The sequence below is a fragment of the Nuphar pumila genome, chromosome 11 (genome assembly GCF_984573655.1).
Source record: "Nuphar pumila chromosome 11, dmNupPumi1.hap1.1, whole genome shotgun sequence".
NCBI classification, from domain to species: domain Eukaryota; kingdom Viridiplantae; phylum Streptophyta; class Magnoliopsida; order Nymphaeales; family Nymphaeaceae; genus Nuphar; species Nuphar pumila.
In genome coordinates, this window is record NC_143259.1 from 8,293,268 (window position 1) to 8,314,681 (window position 21,414).

The 21,414-nt window shown below is 37.9% G+C and overlaps 1 protein-coding gene across 1 annotated transcript; it reads right to left on the reverse strand.

Moving 5' to 3' along the window:
- Positions 1-615: 615 nt before the first annotated feature.
- On the reverse strand, positions 616-9,621 carry LOC149821840 (mitochondrial import inner membrane translocase subunit TIM17-2-like). The gene is made up of 2 exons (XM_089980742.1): positions 8,830-9,621; positions 616-1,006 (listed from the first exon to the last, which is right to left on the reverse strand). Exon 1 carries the CDS (start codon positions 9,510-9,512, stop codon positions 8,865-8,867), a length of 648 nt encoding a protein of 215 aa, XP_089836868.1. The 5' UTR covers positions 9,513-9,621; the 3' UTR covers positions 616-1,006; positions 8,830-8,864.
- Positions 9,622-21,414: the final 11,793 nt, after the last annotated feature.

Here is a 21,414-nt window from a genome sequence, read left to right on the forward strand (position 1 = left end):
ATGGCATGACATGAAATCAACCCTCTTTCCACTGTCTACAACGACGGATGGTCTATCCAATATATATATGAAATATATTTGCCACAGTCGAATGTGAATACAAATGACATTTTTTGGTTTTTGGTTTTTTATTTTTTTTTACTTTGACATATAGCACGATGCATGTGATCAAAATGTTTTATTTAGTTTATTTAGTGGGAACTGGCATTTGGATCAGCAGAATCGTATCTGTATACAGTTTTTTTCCCAAAAATCTAAATATCAACGATAATGAAAGTATCAAAAATTTTTGACCCATGAAATCATGTTTTTTAGTAAAAAAAACATGATCCAAGAAGTGCTACTTTTAACTAGCTGAACAAGCCGAGATGTTAAGTGTTAAAAACTCAATGTCACAGCTAGCCAAACTGAGCGAAATTAGAACTCATATACAAGTCCGAGCTAAATGAGATGGCATCAATTCAAATCCTGTATTTTTTAATTGAGAAAGATATTGAGAGAGAGCAAGAATTCTCGCTATTTCTTAGATTCATGGATCAAATTCGATTCAGTGTCTTTCACTCACATTTTTTTTCACCAAAAAACTCCTGGGCCCCCAAACTTGGAGTGTCCTGCTTTCAAGCTCAACTAGCTTGTTTTATAGAAAAAGTACAATGTTTCAGAGCTGGAAATAACAGGAGTACAAAAATAAGCACCGACATATCAACAATCATGCGTTAACTAGATAGGCTATCAATAGTTAAGGAGCTCATCAGTCATCCCATCTTGCTCGAAACATGGCTTTAATTGAACATAAATATCTTCTTTTATCATTCAGAACCAAAATAATATACACTGACCTCAGAAGAACCTAATTGTTCTGCAGAATTTAGTGTAATAAAATATGGAATGATCGACAGCAGAGACGGTCTGAGCTACAATGCATTGCCCTGAGTTTCTGAAAGAGTGGCCCGACTGACTTTAAGTTCACGAAGTTTCCCAAGACTTCTTTACTTTGTGCTCAGACCTACCAAATACCAAAGAGCGTCCAAATGAGGGGCAACCTTTTCAGTTCACACCAAGCCAAGGAAATTGACTTCCAGAGTTATAAGAATCCATTTCATAAAGAAATGGTACAGAATCATGCAAAGATACCAGCAGATAAAAAAAGAAAACATGACAAAGATGATAAGTAGTGACGTTTCAACTTCCACACCAACTATAGAGAATCAGAAAGACAAGCACCAAATAAGCAGACGAGACACGATTAAACTTACACTAAAAGGTGCATCATATGGACAAACACCTATCCTAGCATCCTGAGCACGGTTACCCAATATCATAACGGCAATGCAATGGTATGGTAAAAAATAATGGAGGGATGCAGTCTAGGTCAACGCAAGCTCGAGCAGTTCCTAGCACCAGATTCCGGCAGGCTAGTCTTCCGATGACTCAACTAGGGGTCAAGCTGACTGCTTGGTCATTCTCATCATGAAGATCACCTGGGAGGGAAATTTTTGCGTGCAAAAAGCCACTCCACCTCACCACAATCTCTCTTCTTGAAGCAACTGGCTTCACCAAGCTAACATTAAAATCACAACCCATAAGACAAGAGTGTAGAAGCCATGGTGGCAAACACGATAAGCCACAAGTTAAAATTGAGGAAAATGAAAAAAACGGGACAAAAAAGCCTTGCAAATTGCCAACAAATAGTATTTTAAACTTTTCTGAAAGCAAAACACTCTCGACATCACTTGCAAGCACTGGTCCAAGCATATGCAAATAAGCAACAAAAAGCAACCAACTTTTACCTTTTGGGTTTAACATTTATAATGAAGAGTCACATGATAAATACTATTTAGAATTGAATGTGAAAAATAAGTCATCTGTGCAAAACGTTTTCTAAATCAAAACTATAAAATAACTAGTAATTCACAGTTTTAACATGTAATCAAGTATGTTCACAATTTGACATAAATGCCACTTAAAAGATCTTCACAAAGAAGAATACAAGTTAGAACATGAATATCAACTACGACCTCCACTTTAACCACTAATGATGAAAACAAAACCCGAACAAACAACAGTTACTGAACTTAATGATAGCATGATTATGTAGACCAACTGCTCATACATGGCACTGAGGAATCACTACATAATCTAAAAGGCAATGCATGCGCTGAAAAAACCTAACCACAGATGTACTCAATCTGAAAGCAACTTCGCAGGAAACTTAAACTAAGGTGAATTCATCAAAAGATGACTGCATTAATTTGATTAACATGAGACCAAATGATGAGACCAGCTAGTACCACTAAATGTACCAATAAGCCTATAGCATCATATAGGATATGAAGCCTGATTGGACCATAACCTAGCTATTACATGGGTCCAACAAAATTAACACATCTTTGAAAATCATAACTTGTGATAAACTCTCTCTCTCTCTCTCTCTCTCTCTCTCTCTCTCTCTCTCTCTCTCTCTCCTTAAAAGTTCCTTAGGGTGTGTCTGAAAACTGTGGATCTTTGAGGAGATCCACAAAAAACACGGACACATTTTGATCAAATACCCTCTCAAACAAGAGATCTTCGACCTAAGGATTTGAGATCCCCCGCTGCAGGACAAACCTCCCAAAATCTTTGGATCTCTAGTTTTTTTATTTTATTATTTTGTTTGGAGAGATGGTCGAGATCCAGTATCAAATGCACCCTTAGGGTGAATTAACCCCCCCCCCCCAAGATCCACCGACAAACTGTTCAAAGCTGAGTCTTAGTTTGGGGCCCACACCAGATCTGACCCTCGAGCAAATGAAGGGGATCTCACATCAAATCGGAGATCCCTAAAATGCCTCCAGTGCACGGTTTTCTAGTCCTATTTATATCTAGATCCTTGTATCCAAAATCTGAAGTTATTCAACGAACCCTTCCCCAGAGATCAATGGAAAACACCACTGGAGGCCGGATTTGGCATGGGAACCACACCAGATCCCACCCTCAAGCAAACAAGGGATCGCAGATCCTCACATCCCAGATCCTTAAAATGTATTAAATCCATGTTTTTCTAGTTAGATTGTAGATGAAAAGAAGTTTTAGAACCAGAAAACCAACAAGGAACTCAAATCCAGAGTATTTCCATCCAACACCCCCCCCCCAAAAAAAAAACAAGAAAACCATGGATTCAGGCTATTTTGAGGTTCAGGATTTCCAGGGTCTGAGATCCCCTATTTGCATGAAGGTTAGATCTGGTGTGAAACAGACACAAAATTCGGCCTTCAGTTGCATGGCTATGGATCTCTGGGAGCATTTAGACACACTCTGAAGGTTAGAATAGTTTACAATACACTTGATGAATTATCCAATTTCTTCATGCATGCCAATGAAAAACTGAATGCTAAACAGCCAAAAAGCAGTTAGAAAAGGAAAGTTTAGAATGGACCTTGCACCAAGTTTGGCAGTCCATCTATCTCTGTCTAAAAGTAGCATGGAACTTAAACAATTGTTGTTTTTTTAAGTACAAACTAGGAAGGCAAACCTCCTATGCTCAACTCCATCATGGTACGTGCAGACCAAAAGAAGAAAGCTATGTTGTTCTCTAAACATATTTTTTGTTATCTTTCTAAATATCTCAAGAAAAATAATTCTACTCTCAAGCTGCATAGAGCAAGCATTAGGCAGAATCAAGAGCATATAAGGATCCCATCCAAAATCCAACCTACACCCTTAGTTATCAAAGGCACACCTAGTCAGATGATTAAGTGCCTAGAAAAGCTAGGCATAGGGTTAACATCTAGTCCTAGGCATCTAGTTGGCCTGGATTAGATGCGCTAACTATTCGGCGCCTGGCAAACCCTGGCCTAAGTAGCGAGGGCACAAATAATTACATAAATATAAATAAACATACATATAAAGTTTTAATTCAAAACGAGGGAGGTGTAAAGCTCTCTCTCTCTCTCTCTCTCTCTCTCTCTCTCTCTCTCTCTCTCTCTCTCTCTCTCTCTCCTGACTAGTTACATCCACCCTAGAAGGGTTTAAAGGGGCGGGGAGGGGAGGGTTCATGGGTCCAAAATACCCAGCTCAAGCCGATCGAACCTTATCGAGCCTGATCAACTGATCAAACTCAGCTTGTTTGCTTGTCCGAGCCTCAGCCCAATATACAAGCTCAGCTCATTTAAAGCCCAAGCCAACTTGATTCATTGTGCATCAGACAGCTACCACCTATTATATATTGGTTAATAATGAAGGTAATTAAGGAACTATTGAGTATAAATCACTTTTTTCTTCTAAAATTTTTAATTGTTTGTTGATCAAAGATCACAGATGTAATCTAAATGGTTTTGGTTTTTTTAGTTGAAAACTTGTTTTGAATAATGTAATTATAACAAGTAATTAATTTTTTAAAGAAGTCCAAAATTCAATGACCCATAATGTGCCAAAATTTCATAACTCAAAAGATACATTTTTACATCACCCAAGTATGATCCAAACCATGTTGAACACATCTATGTGGTTAGAATGAGTTGATAAAACTTTCACCTATGATTTCTAGCTCATTAGTAGCAAATATGTTTTCCTTATATATACATAGGGGAATGAAAACCTACCCAATAGAAAACCTCCCAAACCTTAAAAAAAAAAAACTACGCCTTCATCCCAAAACAATTGGGGTCGGCGATATGAACCAGAAAAGAAAATCATTTTGGGTCTTCCACATGAATCCTTCTCCTCCAATCATTTCTATCCAATGCCATGTCCTCGGTGAGGTTCAAAGCATTCATATCCTTTCCTATCATCTTCATCCAAGTCTTCCTAGGCCTACCCCGACCTCTTTTAACTAATATATTTTCCCAAACCTACTCAATAAAAAATATTTATTGGATTTTATTTTTTGAAATTCTGACCTTCCAGATGTGATCTATGCGCTTGTTTTTTATAGGAATCAGTTCTTGGAGCATTTGATTCTGATGTGTGGATATATTTTTATAAGGATTCAAAAATCAATGGCCTACAATTTCATAAATGTTAGAGGCTTCAAATGCCATTTTTTCATCTAAAATGCATGATCCAAGTATTGATTTCTAGTAAACCAAACATGCTGAACACATCTACAAGGTCAAAATTTTGAAAAAACACCAAAAATAAGATAAATATTTTTTATTGGGTAGGTTTTGGAGGTTTTCTAGGATTTTTGGTGCTTTTTTTTAAGTTTTGACCATATAGATGTGATCTATATACTTGTTTTTATAGAAATCCAAGTGTATCTTGTCTGGAATTGCAAACTTGATCCACATTCGAGTTTATATATGAATATGGTCCAAACCAAACAATTCAATTTTTTTTCATTTTTTCTTTGATTCATATCTCAAAGTATGCTGGATATAGGTGGATGTTGATGGTTTGAATATGTTGCAGATAATATTTAGTCCACTCGACTTGTTAAAATATTGGTTTTTAGACTCATATTAACAGGTGACTGCAAAGAGAGATGCCTTGTAAGTTTTTTCCTTTTAGTCACATATCGTTGGGAACAAGAGAGAAGGGCTCCCCACCCTTTTATAAAAATGGAGGCTCTACTCTTCTTTTGGTCAAAAAATGTTGCCTACTCATGGACTTGGCATAAATTTTAAATTAATTTTGGTCTTTAGTCCCATCAGTATTAGGGGTGATGTCTGCTCCTATTGTACAAAAAGGAGGCCTACCCAAATAGGCTTTGTAGCTATTGTTGGCCACATGGATTAAGTACAAATTTAGTTTGTTTTTTTTTTTGGTTTGATGTCTTCATGTTTGACTAAGTGTTTGACCTAAAATGGTAAAGTCAAACATAATGACAGACTCTAGGGATTGATGGTCTTATTCAACAGATTTTTTTGCATGTGGTTGAAACGAAAAAGGAAGGGACCCGGTCAAACCATGTTGGATAAGGTTTGACTGTATCCCACCAATATCGAGCCTGTAACCGAACTGAATCCATTCAGCACAGATAAGGAGGCCAAATCGTTGTATCCATGTGACAACTTTTTACCTACCTAAATGGATTTTATTATTTGAAAAAATTACACAAGTGATAAGTAAGACTTGGTTTTTTGTGGGGGAAAATACATGTCCTTTTCAAATTCATAATTACACACCAAAAGCGCATGACATGAGTTTCGTTTAAAAAAAAGATCATAAAAAGTCACAATTTTGGCATTGAAAAAACTGCATTTGTTTTTATATATTATATGATATTAGTGATTCGGTGAATTTTATGGAAAAATATCTTGATTTTATTGGTATATCTCAAATTTCCTAGAAAATAGGTTATCACATTTTTCATGTATTTTTTATTTTTCATATTGTTCCTAATTTTTTGTTTATTCATTTGTGCCAATATATGATTTGCATGTAACTATGTATCCGATAATATGAAGTTTAGCTTCACCGGTGGGATTCACATCTTATTTCTCGAGATTTAGCAATTAACAATGTTGTCATCACCATCACCACTATTTTCTCAAAGTTGAGGTTGTCCAGTTTGAATTTATTTTGATACAAAATAGGTTTGAGTAAGAAACTGGTTTAGTTGTAGGTCGGTTGAAGCACATATTATAAAGAACCAATTGGGTTGTAAATGGGTCATGTGCAAAAAGTGTTTCTAATGCTATTTTTTCGGCTATGTCAATGTTTTTTAGTTGGTTTATCATCCATTTTTTAGTGTTGACTGCTTGTGTGATGTTATTCTCTATTTCATTTATACTTTGTTGAGGCTTTTACTTGATAAGTATATTGTTGCTTGTTTTTGTTGTAATTGTTGAGTTGTGGAGCACTTCGTTGGGGCTTTTACCTGATTTAATTGTGGTGTTAGTTTTTATGATGAAGAATAGAATTGTAGATTGTTAATTTGATTTATTGCATGCATGATGAATTGATTTGATGATATTGTAATAATTGTTTTTTATTTCATTAATGTTAATGTTGTTAACTGATAAAACTTAAAAATTATAAATATATATATATATATATATATATATATATATTTGCAGCACCCCTGCACCCAAGGTTTTTGAAAGTGCCGCACCCCCGCACCCGCACCCATGTGACATAGTTTATGAGATGTATTTTTTCATTGTTTTTCTTAAATTTCTCTCATGATATCAATGTAATTGTTTTATACAATTTTGTAAGTATCATATCGTTACCCATATCGGTTGGGCCCAAAATAAGATATGTATTGTATCATAAAAAATTATAATTTTTTAATAAACATTTTCCAAAAAAATCAAAAAATTATAAAATTATAAAAAAAATAACACATGAAACAATGAATTGCACAAAATACAATCATAAAATCACATATGAAGCATTTATGCCTCATCTCATCATACACATCCTCCCAAGGTTGAACATCTTCGTCATACACATCCTCTCAAGGCTGAGAGTGCCCCATTTCTGCCCCATTCATATCGTTTTCTTGTATTTTTTCTGTCAGACTAGTGAGTAATTATTAGCATTGTCATTTCATAGCATCCTATAAATTCCTTGACATGCAGGAAGCAACAATGATATGTGCCCCAGTTAAATGATGCTTCAACCGAGAGATACCACACAAAAAAATATTATGACAATAGTTGCACTCAATTTTCAATCGGTTTTCGCTCATTACTTGAGTGCCCCATTGTCATGCTAGATCATCCGGAGCATCTTCCTCCAAAAAAACACTCAATAAGAAGCAAAGAATGAGGATTATTTACCTTAACCCGCTGCTTTGAGTGAAAATTTTGTGGATTACTTGAGCAAACTGCAAAATCCCTCTCTTATATATGGATTGACCCCAAAATCGCTCTCACGACTCTTAGGTGTTAGAGTGTAGAGCATGATTTCTACCTTGATATAAATCCCTGATTTCTACAAGAATTTTTTGAGGGTAGTTTTGTAATTTTACCAAAAAAAAGTTACCCTAGACTCCTTGTATTTAAAGAGGGCAATATGTCTTGTAAGGTGTGCATGTATCTCAATCTTAATAGTAGATCTCAGTGCGGTCGTAGGCAACTCTTGTCGAACCACATAAAATCCTTGTTCTTTATGTGGTTGATTTCTTTCTCTTCTTCCCATTTTTGTTTCTTCAATCTATTGATAATGTGATCTATCAATAGTGTATTGAGTTGTTCCCCAACACTAGGGTGTGTGGATACCCCTCTAGCTGCCTCTAAACAAACGAGAAAGTCGGTCCTCAAGGGGTCTTTAAAACCCAAAAAATAAAAAACAAGTTTTGGCAATTTTTAAAGTGCACCAAAGGTGTATAGTACAATACGATACAAGGGTGTATTATACGATACACTCGATATGGATAGGAAGTATCCCTGGTGCCCATAGTAATGATGGTACAATGCTTACAACATTGGTTATATATATATATATATATATATATATATATATATATATATATATATGTATATATATATATATGTATATATATATGTGTGGGAATATATTTCCTACAGTAGATTCTATTTAACAAAGTGGCAGAAACCCTTTTTTGTGTTTTTCACTGTTATAACGATCAAAAGTACATCAGTCGATTCCCACCATTACAACAGTAAAATCTGAAAACTGAGAACCTACACCGTTGTAATGATCAGAAGTACCACGTCAAATCCAATACCTATCTACTGCATTCCCTAAAACAAGTCAGCAAAAGGAAACATAAAATAAACATATTCCAGCAAGAAAAAAACGCAAGACATAATAGCTCCATGTAGACCATGAACAGGGATATAAAACAAGCGCTCAAAATATGCAAGATTAATAGATGTGTTACCATCATCACCAACAACAATAAACGAAAAGGAAATTAAACAGACGCAGAAACCTCACCACAACGTCACAAGAACGGAAGGAAAGGACACCGCTCACTTGTACTCGAACTTAGGAATGGGCGGGCTCGGCGCATCAAAGCTCTCCAAAACCTCCGCCTTGGATGAACCACTAACCGGCTCCGGCTCCTTCTTCTTCTCCCCAAAGAGACCCCCGAACCATGAAGACGACTCCTCCCCCTTGGTCCCCTGCTCCCCTCCGATCACTATCCCGCCATGAGTCATCATCGAGGGCACCGGCTCCTCCATGGGCGGGAAATTCTGCGGAGCACTGAGCACCTTGTTGAGCATGATCCCCGCGCCCTCGATGAGGGCGAGGAGGATGCCCCCAAAGACGGCCGACCGGGACGCAGCTCCAAGGCCCTGGCGCATCTGGAGGAAGCCACCGGTGGCAGCTCCGGCGATGATGGAGTTCCAAGGGTCCTCTTTCTGGCGGACGTAGACCATGGAGCAGTCGAAGGCGGAGAAGAGGCCACCCCAGACGGCGAAGCTCCCGCCAACGCGCGGCGCGTTCATCCGGACGGCTTGGACGCCGCCGGCGACGCGCTCTCCCCTCGGTGAGTTGTAGAGGCCCTTGATGAAGTGGAAGGCGGAGCCGCCCACCGCGCCCATCCCGAACGCTCCCCCAATGTCGTCCAGGATCCGATCCGGGCACGGCTCCCTCGACGTCTCCGGCGTGCCCATCGGAAAAATAAGGAGCTCTCTAGGGTTTTTCTTTTTCCGGTAGGAAGGAGATCGCCGGGGACAGAGGCGGAGCAAAGAGGAGAAAACCCTAAAAACGAAGAGTGGAAAGAATTTCGAGGGAAAGATCGGCGCTAGGGATGCATATTTATACGTTGTACGTTTAGCACGTGGGATGAAAATCACACGCTTATATATAGAAGAAGGGGTTCATCGGATATAGTTGGATTTCCGATCCAAATCTAACGTAGTTTTTGGATTTGGAACCTTAAATTTACATCCAAATGTTCATTCTAGTTGGATTTATATAGATTATGTATGGATTTGAATCAAATTGGGATTAGTATTTCAGGTCGGATCTAGTTTCGATTTGAACCAAAATCTAATCCCACTGCATTTATTTAGATGTAAAAAGGGTTTGTTTTGATTCCTTTTTTAGCAGGTTCAGCATTACTGAACATATTTTGGATCTGGATTCAATCTTACCTCATTGAATATGATTAAGATCCAGTCCCATATTTAAATCTATGGTTCGCATTTTGGATACAGAATTGGATATGACATGAGCCAACACATACTTGATCTGCTTACACCTGTAAATGTATGAAGGTGGGATGCAAATGTGTCGGATCCAGTATTGAGGATTTGTGATTTTTGAGCTATTTTGACCCGATCCAGATCCAACTCTCTTATGTACTTAGCTGATCCAAATCCAATCCATTTGCATCCCTAGCATACGAGATTGATGTAAACGGGTATGGTTCCAACCCCGATCCAAACTGGATTGGACTGTCTATATGGGTAGTAAGTATTCTATATTTGATTCAAGACATATATATATATATATATATATATATATATATATATATATATATCCTTTCAAAACATTTCTATTGTTTGGAACAAATGGAAAAGGGTCACTTTTCCTTTCCAACTTGCAGTTTGCTATCCAAACACATGCTTGTTTCATGTTCTTTTCCTATGAAAGATGCTTTCTTTCATAGGAAATAGGGTCTCTTTCCTGCAAAGGGTAATCTATAAAAAAATATATATCAGACTTGAAGGAAGTTCAAGACTTCGATGATCATCTAAACTGAACTCCTTAAGTTCATTTTCATGGACTCAAAGTCTCAAACTTCTAGCTTTAGGAAACTTAGCGTGCTAGAAGCTGAAAACTTTATAGTTATTTAAAGTTCAAACCACTAAAAGCTGAAAATTATGTCACAAAATTCTCAAATTCAAAATACTTTTGAAAAACAAACCACGAACACAAATTTTATTTAATGGAATTTTAATATTTAAGAATACATTTTAATAAAATAATATGAAATATATAAAAATGTGTCGTATAACATAGGTTTGATTTTTTTTCTTTAAAATTCATGATTTTAAAATTTTACAACAACAACAACTACGCCTTCGTCCCAAAACAATTGGGGTCGGCGATATGAACCAACAAAGAAAAACATTATGGGTCTTCCACATGAATCCTTCTCCTCCATTCATTTCTATCCAATGCCATGTCCTCGGTGAGGTTCAAAGCATTCATATCCTTTCTTATCACCTCCATCAATGTCTTCCTAGGCCTACCCCGATCTCTTTTAACTAATATATTTTCCCATTTTTTCATTCTTCTAACTAGAGCATCATTAGGCCTTCGTCGAATATGTCTAAACCACCGTAAACGATTCTCTCTCATCTTATTTTCAATGGGTGCAACGCCTACCTTCTTACGTATCTCCTCGTTCTGAATCTTATCTTTTATTGTATTTCTACACATCCATCTCAGCATACGCATCTCAGCTACACTCATTTTTTGAATATGATGTCTCTTGGCAGCTCAACATTCAGTACTATATAGTAAAGCGGGCCTAATAGTACGCATCATTTTACACATGATTTTAAAATTTTAATTCAATAAAATGTATTTTTATATTTAAAAATATTTTATGCATTTAACCAAAAAATATATCATTTTAATATATGTACACATCAGTGTCAAACCAAGAGTCCACTCTTGTTACCATGGACGTGTAACCAAAATGGTATGTTCCTAAACTTGAACTAAAAAATTTCTCCATGACAATGTTAAATTGTCATTTGATTTTTTTTTTTATATTTACATTGAGAAACCACCCAATAACTAGAGACCTAGCCGCTCTAGCTTTGCCTGTTCTACATATGGTCGTTGTCCTTGCAGCATAAAGCTCCTTGGGTTTACCCCTTTCCCCTACGGAGTCTCCACGCTTCAACTCGCACAAGGGGTGACACTCATGGGATTTGAACCTAGAGCACCTGTTTAGCGGCCTAGGTCTCATCCCACCGCACATCATTTTACAATTGGAAAGCACCAATTAGATATTTTGGTTTCTTATAACGCATTTGAAAAACTTTATAGTTAATCTTGAAGTGGTTAGACCTAGCTAGTACCTTCAAGCTAGGGATGGTGGTGGGGTGGGGCGGGGGACAAGGTCTCCACCCCTGCCCCACCTCAAGATTAGAACCTCCATCCCCGCATGGGGATGGATTTTAACCTCCACCCCCGCCTTCATCCCCGTTTCATGTCCTCCATCCCCGGTTCAAACGGGGATGAGGCGGGGCGGGGTAGGGAAAGTGGCGGGGACGGGGATGATGCAGGGAATAGGCTGGGATTGTGGCGGGGCGGGGAAAAGTGAACATCCATCCCCGTCTCCATCCCCGAACGGGGATGGATTTTAACCTTCGTCCCCGCCTCCATCCCCGTTTCATACCCTTTATCCCTGATCCAAACAGGTCGAGGCTGGGCGGGGCCCGCTTTCTCCCGGTCCACTGTCATCCCTACTTTAAAAAAAAAAAAAATGAGATGTAGGAGTTGACCCTTAGCAACGAGTGTGGAGACCTTGTATCCATGTTTTGTTTTTTGTTTTTCTTTAGTGTCTTGAAGAAGTCCCTTGGCCATTTTAGGGGGGCGTTTGTGTGTCACTAAAATTCTGGGTTTGTCATGGAAATGCATTGATGGGCGTGCATTTTTGCGGATCCCACAATGCCGAAACAAATATGGCATCATGAAAACGCCTCGACCGATGTGTCATTTTACACATTGAACCCTTTTTTCGCAAAAACGGTTTCTGAGGGAGGGTCCGATTCATTTTCCGCGCTAGAGGATTCCACGGAATGGGTGTTGAGACCTATTCCATGTCAAGCAAACGCCCCCTTAATGATTCTTGAATCATTCTAATGTAATATCAGCGGAATACCTCATACTCAATTTGAGCCATAGCTTAGACGTTTCTAGGGCTGCACACAAGCTGAGCTTGAGCTTGAGCCTAGCCTGTTAGAGCTCAGTTTGAAGCTTACAAACTAATGCTTGAGTTTGGTGGAGCTTTGGCTTGAGCTAGTTTATCAAAACTCGGCTCAGCTGAAGTATTTTTTATGGTGTGGCTCAGCTGAAGTATACTTGTGCATATACATACTAAATGAGCTGAAACAAGCTTAAATTAATTTCAAACATAAGCTTGTTTATCTAATCGAGTTTATGTTTAAGCACTACCGGCTCATTGTGCATCCTTGTGTAGGTGGTCATGGACTGAGTTCAGCCCGTTAGGTGCTCCAGTCAAAGATTTATTAGGGATGTAAATGGTTCATATTCGGGTCAGATGTAGCAAACACCAAATCCGACTAATTGGATATTGGCTAATCGAACTCGGATTCAGATGGGAAAATTTAATACCAAATCAGGAAAAATTAGATATAATCTGATTCGGTCATGAACCTATGTCGCAAGGACATGATAAAAAGGATACGATACGTTGATGTTTAAATTTTTTATTAAAAATAATATATAAGAAAACATAAGAGTGAAGTTGAGTTTCTGTGTGACACAAGCCCATTGATAAGTTCTACTCACCTTGTGATTTTTTGTATATAGATGTGTGTACTTACTTTCTTGGTAATTGATATAAATCCGATCCGACTTATGAGGGAAATCTAACCAACTACAATTATCATTAATTTTATCTAGAAAAAACTGAAAATAATAAGAAAATGCAGGAAACCAATCAAAATAAAAAGAAAGTAGTTGATACCTCAAATCTCCAATGAAGGGATTAACTATAAAGATCTCTCATCTATAAATAGATAATTTTTTTTTTAAATTCTAAAACAATCAGACTGCCTATTGTTATAACCTTCTAAAAACATAAATCATATCTTAAAGATATAGGTCAGGTTCAATCATCTAATATTCAAAGTCAAAGACAAAGACAAAAAAAATATCTAAAATAAAAAAATGGATCCAAAATGATCCATTAGACCCAAATTATAATTCACTCTCCTCCTCACTAAAATCAGTCTTGCCCAACAAAGTAAGTGCAAGTGCTTTGAAAACACCAAATTTTATATCTCACAATGAGTTGAATGCTGGTTTAATTAGTGATGACTCTAGTTGACTAATGAAAAGGTGATTTGTGAATGAGCACTTTGATGTGGACCATCGACCCTCAAAAGTCTTAATGATTAGCACGCATTCAAGGGAGCATGAATGGGTAGGTCCAATGTTGTCTCGGTATCGGCGGCCAACGATTCAGGAGGATCGGCCCGATACCGATTCTCAAGCGAATTGATCTGAATCGACCAAAAAAAACAATTAAAAAACATTTCATGTCAATCAAAATGTCATGTTTTAAAACTATTAAAATAATATTAAAAATTTAATTATAATACTTTTTATATTTATTAAAAATTAACCGAATCAGGCTAGTATCGTCTCGATTTACTGCGATACGGTACCTATGACAACATTGGGTAGGTCCCATAATAAAGCTCATGGGGTTGGGGATCCAAAAGGAGGCATGTCAACCGGGGAAAAAGCAAATAAGCCCCAAATAATCAACTTCAATGCTAATAGCTAATATATATATATATATATATATATATATATATATATATATATATATATATATATATATATATATATATATATATATATATACAAGATCAACTTGCTTTTTGTTGACCACTAAAGCATTTCTTACATAATACACCATCCAATCAAAGGTGCTAGCTCCACGACCATCAGCCATGAACTCTAATCATGGATATCAATGGATTGGATGATATCTGATATTTGACCGAATCAAATTTGTTTAGCTGGATTCAAATTTTGCATATGGTTTTGAATTTTGCTATTGAACCCGATAAAAAATCTAGATATTCATTCCCGATTACAGGTAAAAATTCAGATATGGTACATTATGAGCTCTTATTATCCAGATTCAAACCATACCCGACTCAGATTAACCAATATCTGATTAGTTGGACATAGTATTTGACCGTATCAAACCCAAATCCGAACCATACAGATCCCTCACCCTAACAAGGCAAAGGCAAGGAAGTGGGCCATAGGTGAGGTTTAGAGACCAAGTGGGCTCGATTGGCTACTGAAGTTTGACTAAAAAAAGTTAAAAAAAAAAGTCACTCCACCAACAAGTCGTCACGTCAAAGCATTTTCTCCGCACGGCATCTTCTCTCCCTTCTTTTGGGCCGCTTTCGGATGGGCAAGGATTCGCAAATCCCAGCGACCGGCCGGAACACTAATTCCGGCAAAGAACCGGATGATTCTCCGGCGACTAACGAGGATATGTCACCGCCGCTGCGCCGGGAGAGGCCTCTTGAGACGCTCAATATGGAAGAGGAGGTCGCTCGCGAGCCAAAGAAGAGGAGGATCTCCTGCCCGTCGGCTATCGACACGTGTCCGCCGGACGCCGAGAACTACGTCGCCGGGCTCTCGTTCTCCTTCGACACCAAGATCCAACCGATGTACTCGACTCCCAAGTTCGGATGCTTCTACTCCGGGACGGATTTGGGGTTTCCGGATCTCCAAGATCCGGTGCAGGTCTGGTCGCCGGAGGCCAAGGGGGAGGTGGGAATTGGGCCGGAGGTGGAGAAGCTTGTGGGTTTGGGCGTGGTCGATGGTGGGGAAGGTGCTGAAGATGGAAGGTGAAGATTGGGGTATCCAAATTTGGGGATTTTTCCTTCTTTTTCCCTTTCTCTTTTTCGGGTATTCCAAATTCCAACCCCCTTCTCTTATCTTTTGTGCTGGTTTTGAAAGACAGCATCGTGTGGTGGTATTGGATGTATCAATCACGACCTAAGCTAAGCTAAGCTAAGCTAAGCTAAGCTAAGCAAGTTTTTGTCTAATAAAATCGCCAGTTTTAACTCTCTCTCTCTCTCATATCATCTGATGTGTAAGCATTTCAGGGCACTGCTCGTTTTCCCTGTGTGGTCAGCTGTTGATTGGCGTGTGTTAAACTTGGAGAAGATGACTAAATTCTGTTTGTATGCAAAGGCTTCGTGAAGTTGGTGACGACAACTTTTTTTGCGGGGCGGACGGGTCGGCCGGGTGGCTGTGAAGGTGTTGAGTTGAAGACTCCATATCAAACCCCGATGGCGCCGTAGCTTTCATAGGTGGGCCACGTAAGACAGTGTGGTTCGTAGGGCTCAACTCGGGCTTTTCCCTCGCTTCGTCAAGGGTTCCTCGTTACGAAAAAAAAAAAAAAACTTTTGCTGGGTCTCACACACTCTCGTTTTTTTTATCCCTATAAAGGTTGTGTTTGAATCACCGTCTGCGGGATGTATCTGGCGTGGGGCTCACGTGCGTCTGCACGCCCTCGCAAGTGCGAGATGAGAGTGGATGCAATATTGGTGCGTTCGGCAGACGATTGTTTGGCCGTGCCCCCGCCAAATAGTGGCAGCCGGACACTCTAGAACGAAAAAAAAAAATTTGTTTTTTGGGATGGGTGGACATTAGACATGTCCTGTTCATGCGCGTCCGCAATTCAAACACACCTTAAGCAATCCATCTGGTGGAATTTCAACACAATTAAGTGGGGAGCTTTGTGCCCCCCAAAAAATTAGAAAGCCCCTAAAATCTCTCATATATGGTTATTTTTTTTCCTTTTTGACAAAGAACCATCACAGAGAATGGGTTACTTAGGGTGTGTTTGATTGTCTGTCCAATATTGAACATAAAATAATACATATGTCTGTTCTGTAACAATTGTTCCAAGTCCAACTTTTTTTACTCAAATAAAAAATCCTATTTTTATTTAAAAATAAATAAAAATAAATTATAAATAAACTAAAAAAATCCTAAGCCACATAAAAAATAAATCATGAAATTAAATATAAAAAACCTTAATTCAAACTCTAATAAAAAAATATCAAAGAAAAAAATCTTAATCAAATTAAATATAAAATGACATAATTTTAAAAAATTGATTCAAAGTCATAATCAAAGAATTTTTTATTTTTTATATTTAATTCAAACCATAAGATTAAAATTAAAAAACCCTAATTCAAACCCTAAATAAAAAAATCCCTAATACAAACCTAAATAAAAAAAAAACTAATCAAAAGAGAAAGAAAGAGATGAAAGATAAATGAGGAAGAGTCTGGTATAACCCAATCTGCCTCATTTTTTTAAAGAGTTTTTTCACTGTTCCATTTCCGCTTCCGTTGTTCTTTGAGGGGGAAGGGGTTGGGGACATGTGTCCACCGCATCCAGCATTCGGTGGGAAATATGTCCTTAAAGGTATGTTTGATGCACCATTCCCAACGTGATTCAGACAAAAATATCGCTGGAAACGGTGATTTTCAACAAACGTTGGATGCAACGGACAACGTTCACGTGTCCACCGTGTCCTTATATACATGCACTTTTCGTTTCACCCTCCCCTGATTATAAATGCAATAGGAATGCAGGGAACATTCATTTCGTCTCGACGGGCGCATCTCTTTGATCCCCATCGCCCTCAGCAACCCCCTCGCTATCTCCTCCACGAAGCTCAGGGGGCATCGCGCTCTCCCGAAAGCTCATGGACTCGTATTACGCCTCCCCGCTGTGGTTCTCCGTCATGTTGGAGACCTGAGAGAACGAGAGGGATCCAACGGAGTTGATGAGCTTATCAACGGAGACGTCCGGCAACGACTTGTGCTTCACGCACCAGACATGGTCGTCGACGACGTACACCTTGAAGATGACCTTGCCGTTGTTCACCAGGTACTCGAGGCCGGCGAGTGTCGACGTCGTAGATGACGATCTGATTGGGGATGCCGAAGGTCTCACTCTCCTATGGGATCCAAAGCTCGGAGACCGCCTGCAGCATGGAAATCCTGTTGTGGAGCCGCTCGATCGCCTCCGACGGGTTGATCACTCGGGCACCCAGGTTCCTCGTGACGAATTTTTGTGCAGCTGGTTCTGCCATTCATCACCATAGATCTTGTGGATGATGCAGTCGGAGGGCCCCTGCTCCACCAACATAAATCCACAACTCTGACAAAAACTCACCGTCCATCGCTTCACCCACCATCTTCGTTTGCTCCACCAATCGAGCTCTGTATGAAAAAGATGTTTGAACGATGCATGCCATGTGTTAGATGTAATGGTTATGTGAGATGTTATATTTTGTGCTGCCATTGTTGACCAATAAGTTAAATTTGAGAAGGTCGCAGCTTTTTGTCAATGTGAAGTTGCACTTCAATCGTTTGTTGTAATGTCTGCAAGAGATGGTAACCCATGCCATAACAGAACTCCATATAGAACACCTCAACAAATGAAACTTTGATTCTATTTGGAATGCTAGATACTATAAAAGAAAATGGAATCATTTTTGTGAAATGATCATTGTGTCTAGCTTAGTCTTCTCTTGTACATGTAAAACCTATTTCAGAGAAAAAATGTTCCTGTATAAGACGCAAGTATGATTGTCTCACATGTATATTGTCTAGTGTACCTTATCTCACCCTTACTAAAAGAATGAAGGGTACTAATGAAATTGGCCTCAATCATAAATGTCTTCGGATTTTCTAGGACATGCTAAATGTTTATTCATCTCGATAGTATGCTCTTTGCATGATTATTCGATTTAGAATGATAATTTCCAAGGAAAGAATGAGAAATCACAACCATGGTAAATGTCTTATTTTCATGCAAATGCTCATTTCTTGGAGAATTTTCAACTGTCACATGTTGTGTACCTATAAAAATGGTTGTCATTATCATTATACTCATTGAAACTTGAACTGTTTGATTGCTATTTCGTTTTCAGTTAGTTATCTGCAATTAATTTAACTGTTAGAAAGGCGTAAGGAATTTTCTTGAATCTATGGGTATGTTTGGTTGGATACAAATGTGATTTGGAATATCATGCAAGTGAGAGAATGAATCTCATTTTCACAGCTAACCAAACATGTGATTTAGAATCTCATGCAAATGAGAAATGAAATGTGGTTTGAAGTCACATTTGAAGTGAATCTCATGTGATTCTAAATCACATGGAATTTGTGATTTGAAATCATAGGACATCAAATCACATTTGATTCCATCTCATGTGATTCCAAATCACATGAGATGCAACCAGACATAACCTATATGCTAAGTCACATGGGTGCGGGTGCGGGGATTCGGCACTTCCAAAAAACTCGGGTGCGGTAGGGGCAAAAATGTAATATATATATATATATATATATATATATATATATATATATATATATATATATATATATATATATATATATATATATATATATATATATATATATAAAGGGGGTTGGGGGAACAGGCGGGTTTTTTTTTTCAAATTTTGCAGTTGTCAGTAGTTGACAGACAGCTGCTGCTGTCAGCAGCTGACAAAACAGCTGCTGCAGTTGTCAGCAGCTGACAAAACAGCTGCTGTCAGCATAATTTTTTTAAAGAAAAATTTCGTAGCCCATTTGGGCAAATTTTTTTTAAAAAAAAAATCCAACAAAAAAATGGACCTTAATGATCCTGGGTGCAGTCAACGCACCCAGGATCGGGTTGACCGCACCCGGTGCCGCACCCGCACCCGCACCCGCACCCTGCTAGCCGAATCCCTGTGACATAGCCTATATGTGTAACCTAAGCATTGCAAAACACATGCCTAATGTTTTGAACGGGTTGAAATACTCAAGTCTATTGAATTGGTTCAATAAAGGCAAGCTTATCATTGTTTTGATTTATTTTCACTGTGCTTAAATTTTTGTCCGAAAAGCCATCAGTAAATAGGTATGGAGACTGACTAATTGAATACACTCAGGAGCACCCTTTTCAAAGAAACATTGCCCCCTCAATTTTATTAGTGATCCTATCCTGTCCAAAAGTTCTTGATTCTTAGAGGGTCTAAAGATGATCGATGCAAAGCAAGTTTGCTTCACAGAAAAAGATAAATACTGGGCACTCCTGTGAATCTATTGTTCTGAAGTAGTACTCTTTCAAAAATTATGAGCTCTGTCTTTGACTCGCTTAACCTCTTGCCTAGCATATGTATCATAAATTCACACTTATCTACTTCAAACTTCTCATAACCACATTTAGCATAGCATATCATTTAACCATCTGATCTTTTCAGTCTGCTATCTAATGGACCGTTCTATCTGAAGAGGAAGCTTTAGTCAATCATGTTGAAGAAAAGAATCTTATTGTGTTTTTATGTATGTCTCTAATCGCAAGGACTTCCTTTTTCAAATACCATTCATATATCCTGTGTAGTGTGGAGGGGCCTCAAGAGTAAGGTGTGGTGCAAGGCTATCATCGATTGAGTACTTTGCTTGGAAGAAGCAAACAAAACAAAAATATGAATACTTGTGAAGTCCATAATCTGCTTTAGCTAGTTGCCTACAACGTGACTAACGGTTAACCTGGGGATACTCAGGGACATCTAATATTGCTATTTTCTTTGCCTTTATAGGGATAGAATTGAAAATTTTGATATCCTAAACATGCATGCTCATTCCATGCATCTCTTGAATAGTTTAAGTAGTTTGGAAGTGGAGATTGCACAAGTATGCTTGGATTTGGGAAATTGCTTCTTGAGCATCTATATTTCAGTTCTCTTAAAAAAAAGGAAAAGAAATTCAAAAAGATAAAAATTTGAGAAATCATTTTCTTAAGTGGAGTTCTACATTTTCAAGAAGATGATAATTCTGGTTTCCCAAACAGGTTTGCACCATAGTCACAAATATTGGAAAAATATTGGCTCATAAAAAATCTCAAGAGATGATTTTTTATTCAGAATATATTACTATATTTTTTTGAGGAATTAAAACTTGTTTAAGAAATTATTTTATTTTTTTCATAAATGTGTAAGTGTTTTTTGGCAATTTTTTTTATCCAGAACAAGTTGTATTTGTCCAAGATAGTTTGTCCTGCCAACTCAAACATAGGATAAAAGCTGGTATTAAGCGTAAACAAGTTTATTTTTGGCCTTGGAAGTTGAGGTTTTAAGGTATTAACAATAACCCTTTTACTCTTTTTTATGGAGCTCATTTGTTTATTTCATTATCCATCAAAATGTCATCAACTTGATTCTACAAAACATGATAACCGTAAAAATTGAAATCTTGGCAGTTTGGTGTAAATTTTGTTTAATTTATGAGAATTTAAGAGTATGAAAAATTCAATTCGAGATCCATATTTTGGGCAAAAATTGAATTTCAAATCCATATTATTTTAGATATAATTTCGTAATTGGATCCCTATCTAGGCAAAAAACCATAATAAACTTGTTAAAACATGTAAAATGGTGGCCGAATCGAGTCATACAATCCAAAATAAAGTAATTTGACCCATATCCATGATTGTTCAAGTTATCCACACATAGTCGTCAAACAACGGAAAATTGGAACATAGCCATTGAGCACGGTATAAACAAACGTTGGACTTGAAACAGTTGTTAAGGAACATATAGAATCATTCTGTTCTTTTTGTTCATTTAGGGTAAGTTTGATGGCTTGTCCAGGGTTGGACAAAATGAACAAAAAGAATGGATCTGTCCGTTCTGTAACTATCGATCCAAGTCCAAAGTTTGTTTGGACCCTACTCAAATGCTATGTTCCAAATGTCCGTTGT

Bases quoted from the DNA above. Each gene is read 5' to 3' on its own strand.
- LOC149821840 (XM_089980742.1), bottom strand. From the start codon at position 9,512: ATGGGCACGCCGGAGACGTCGAGGGAGCCGTGCCCGGATCGGATCCTG.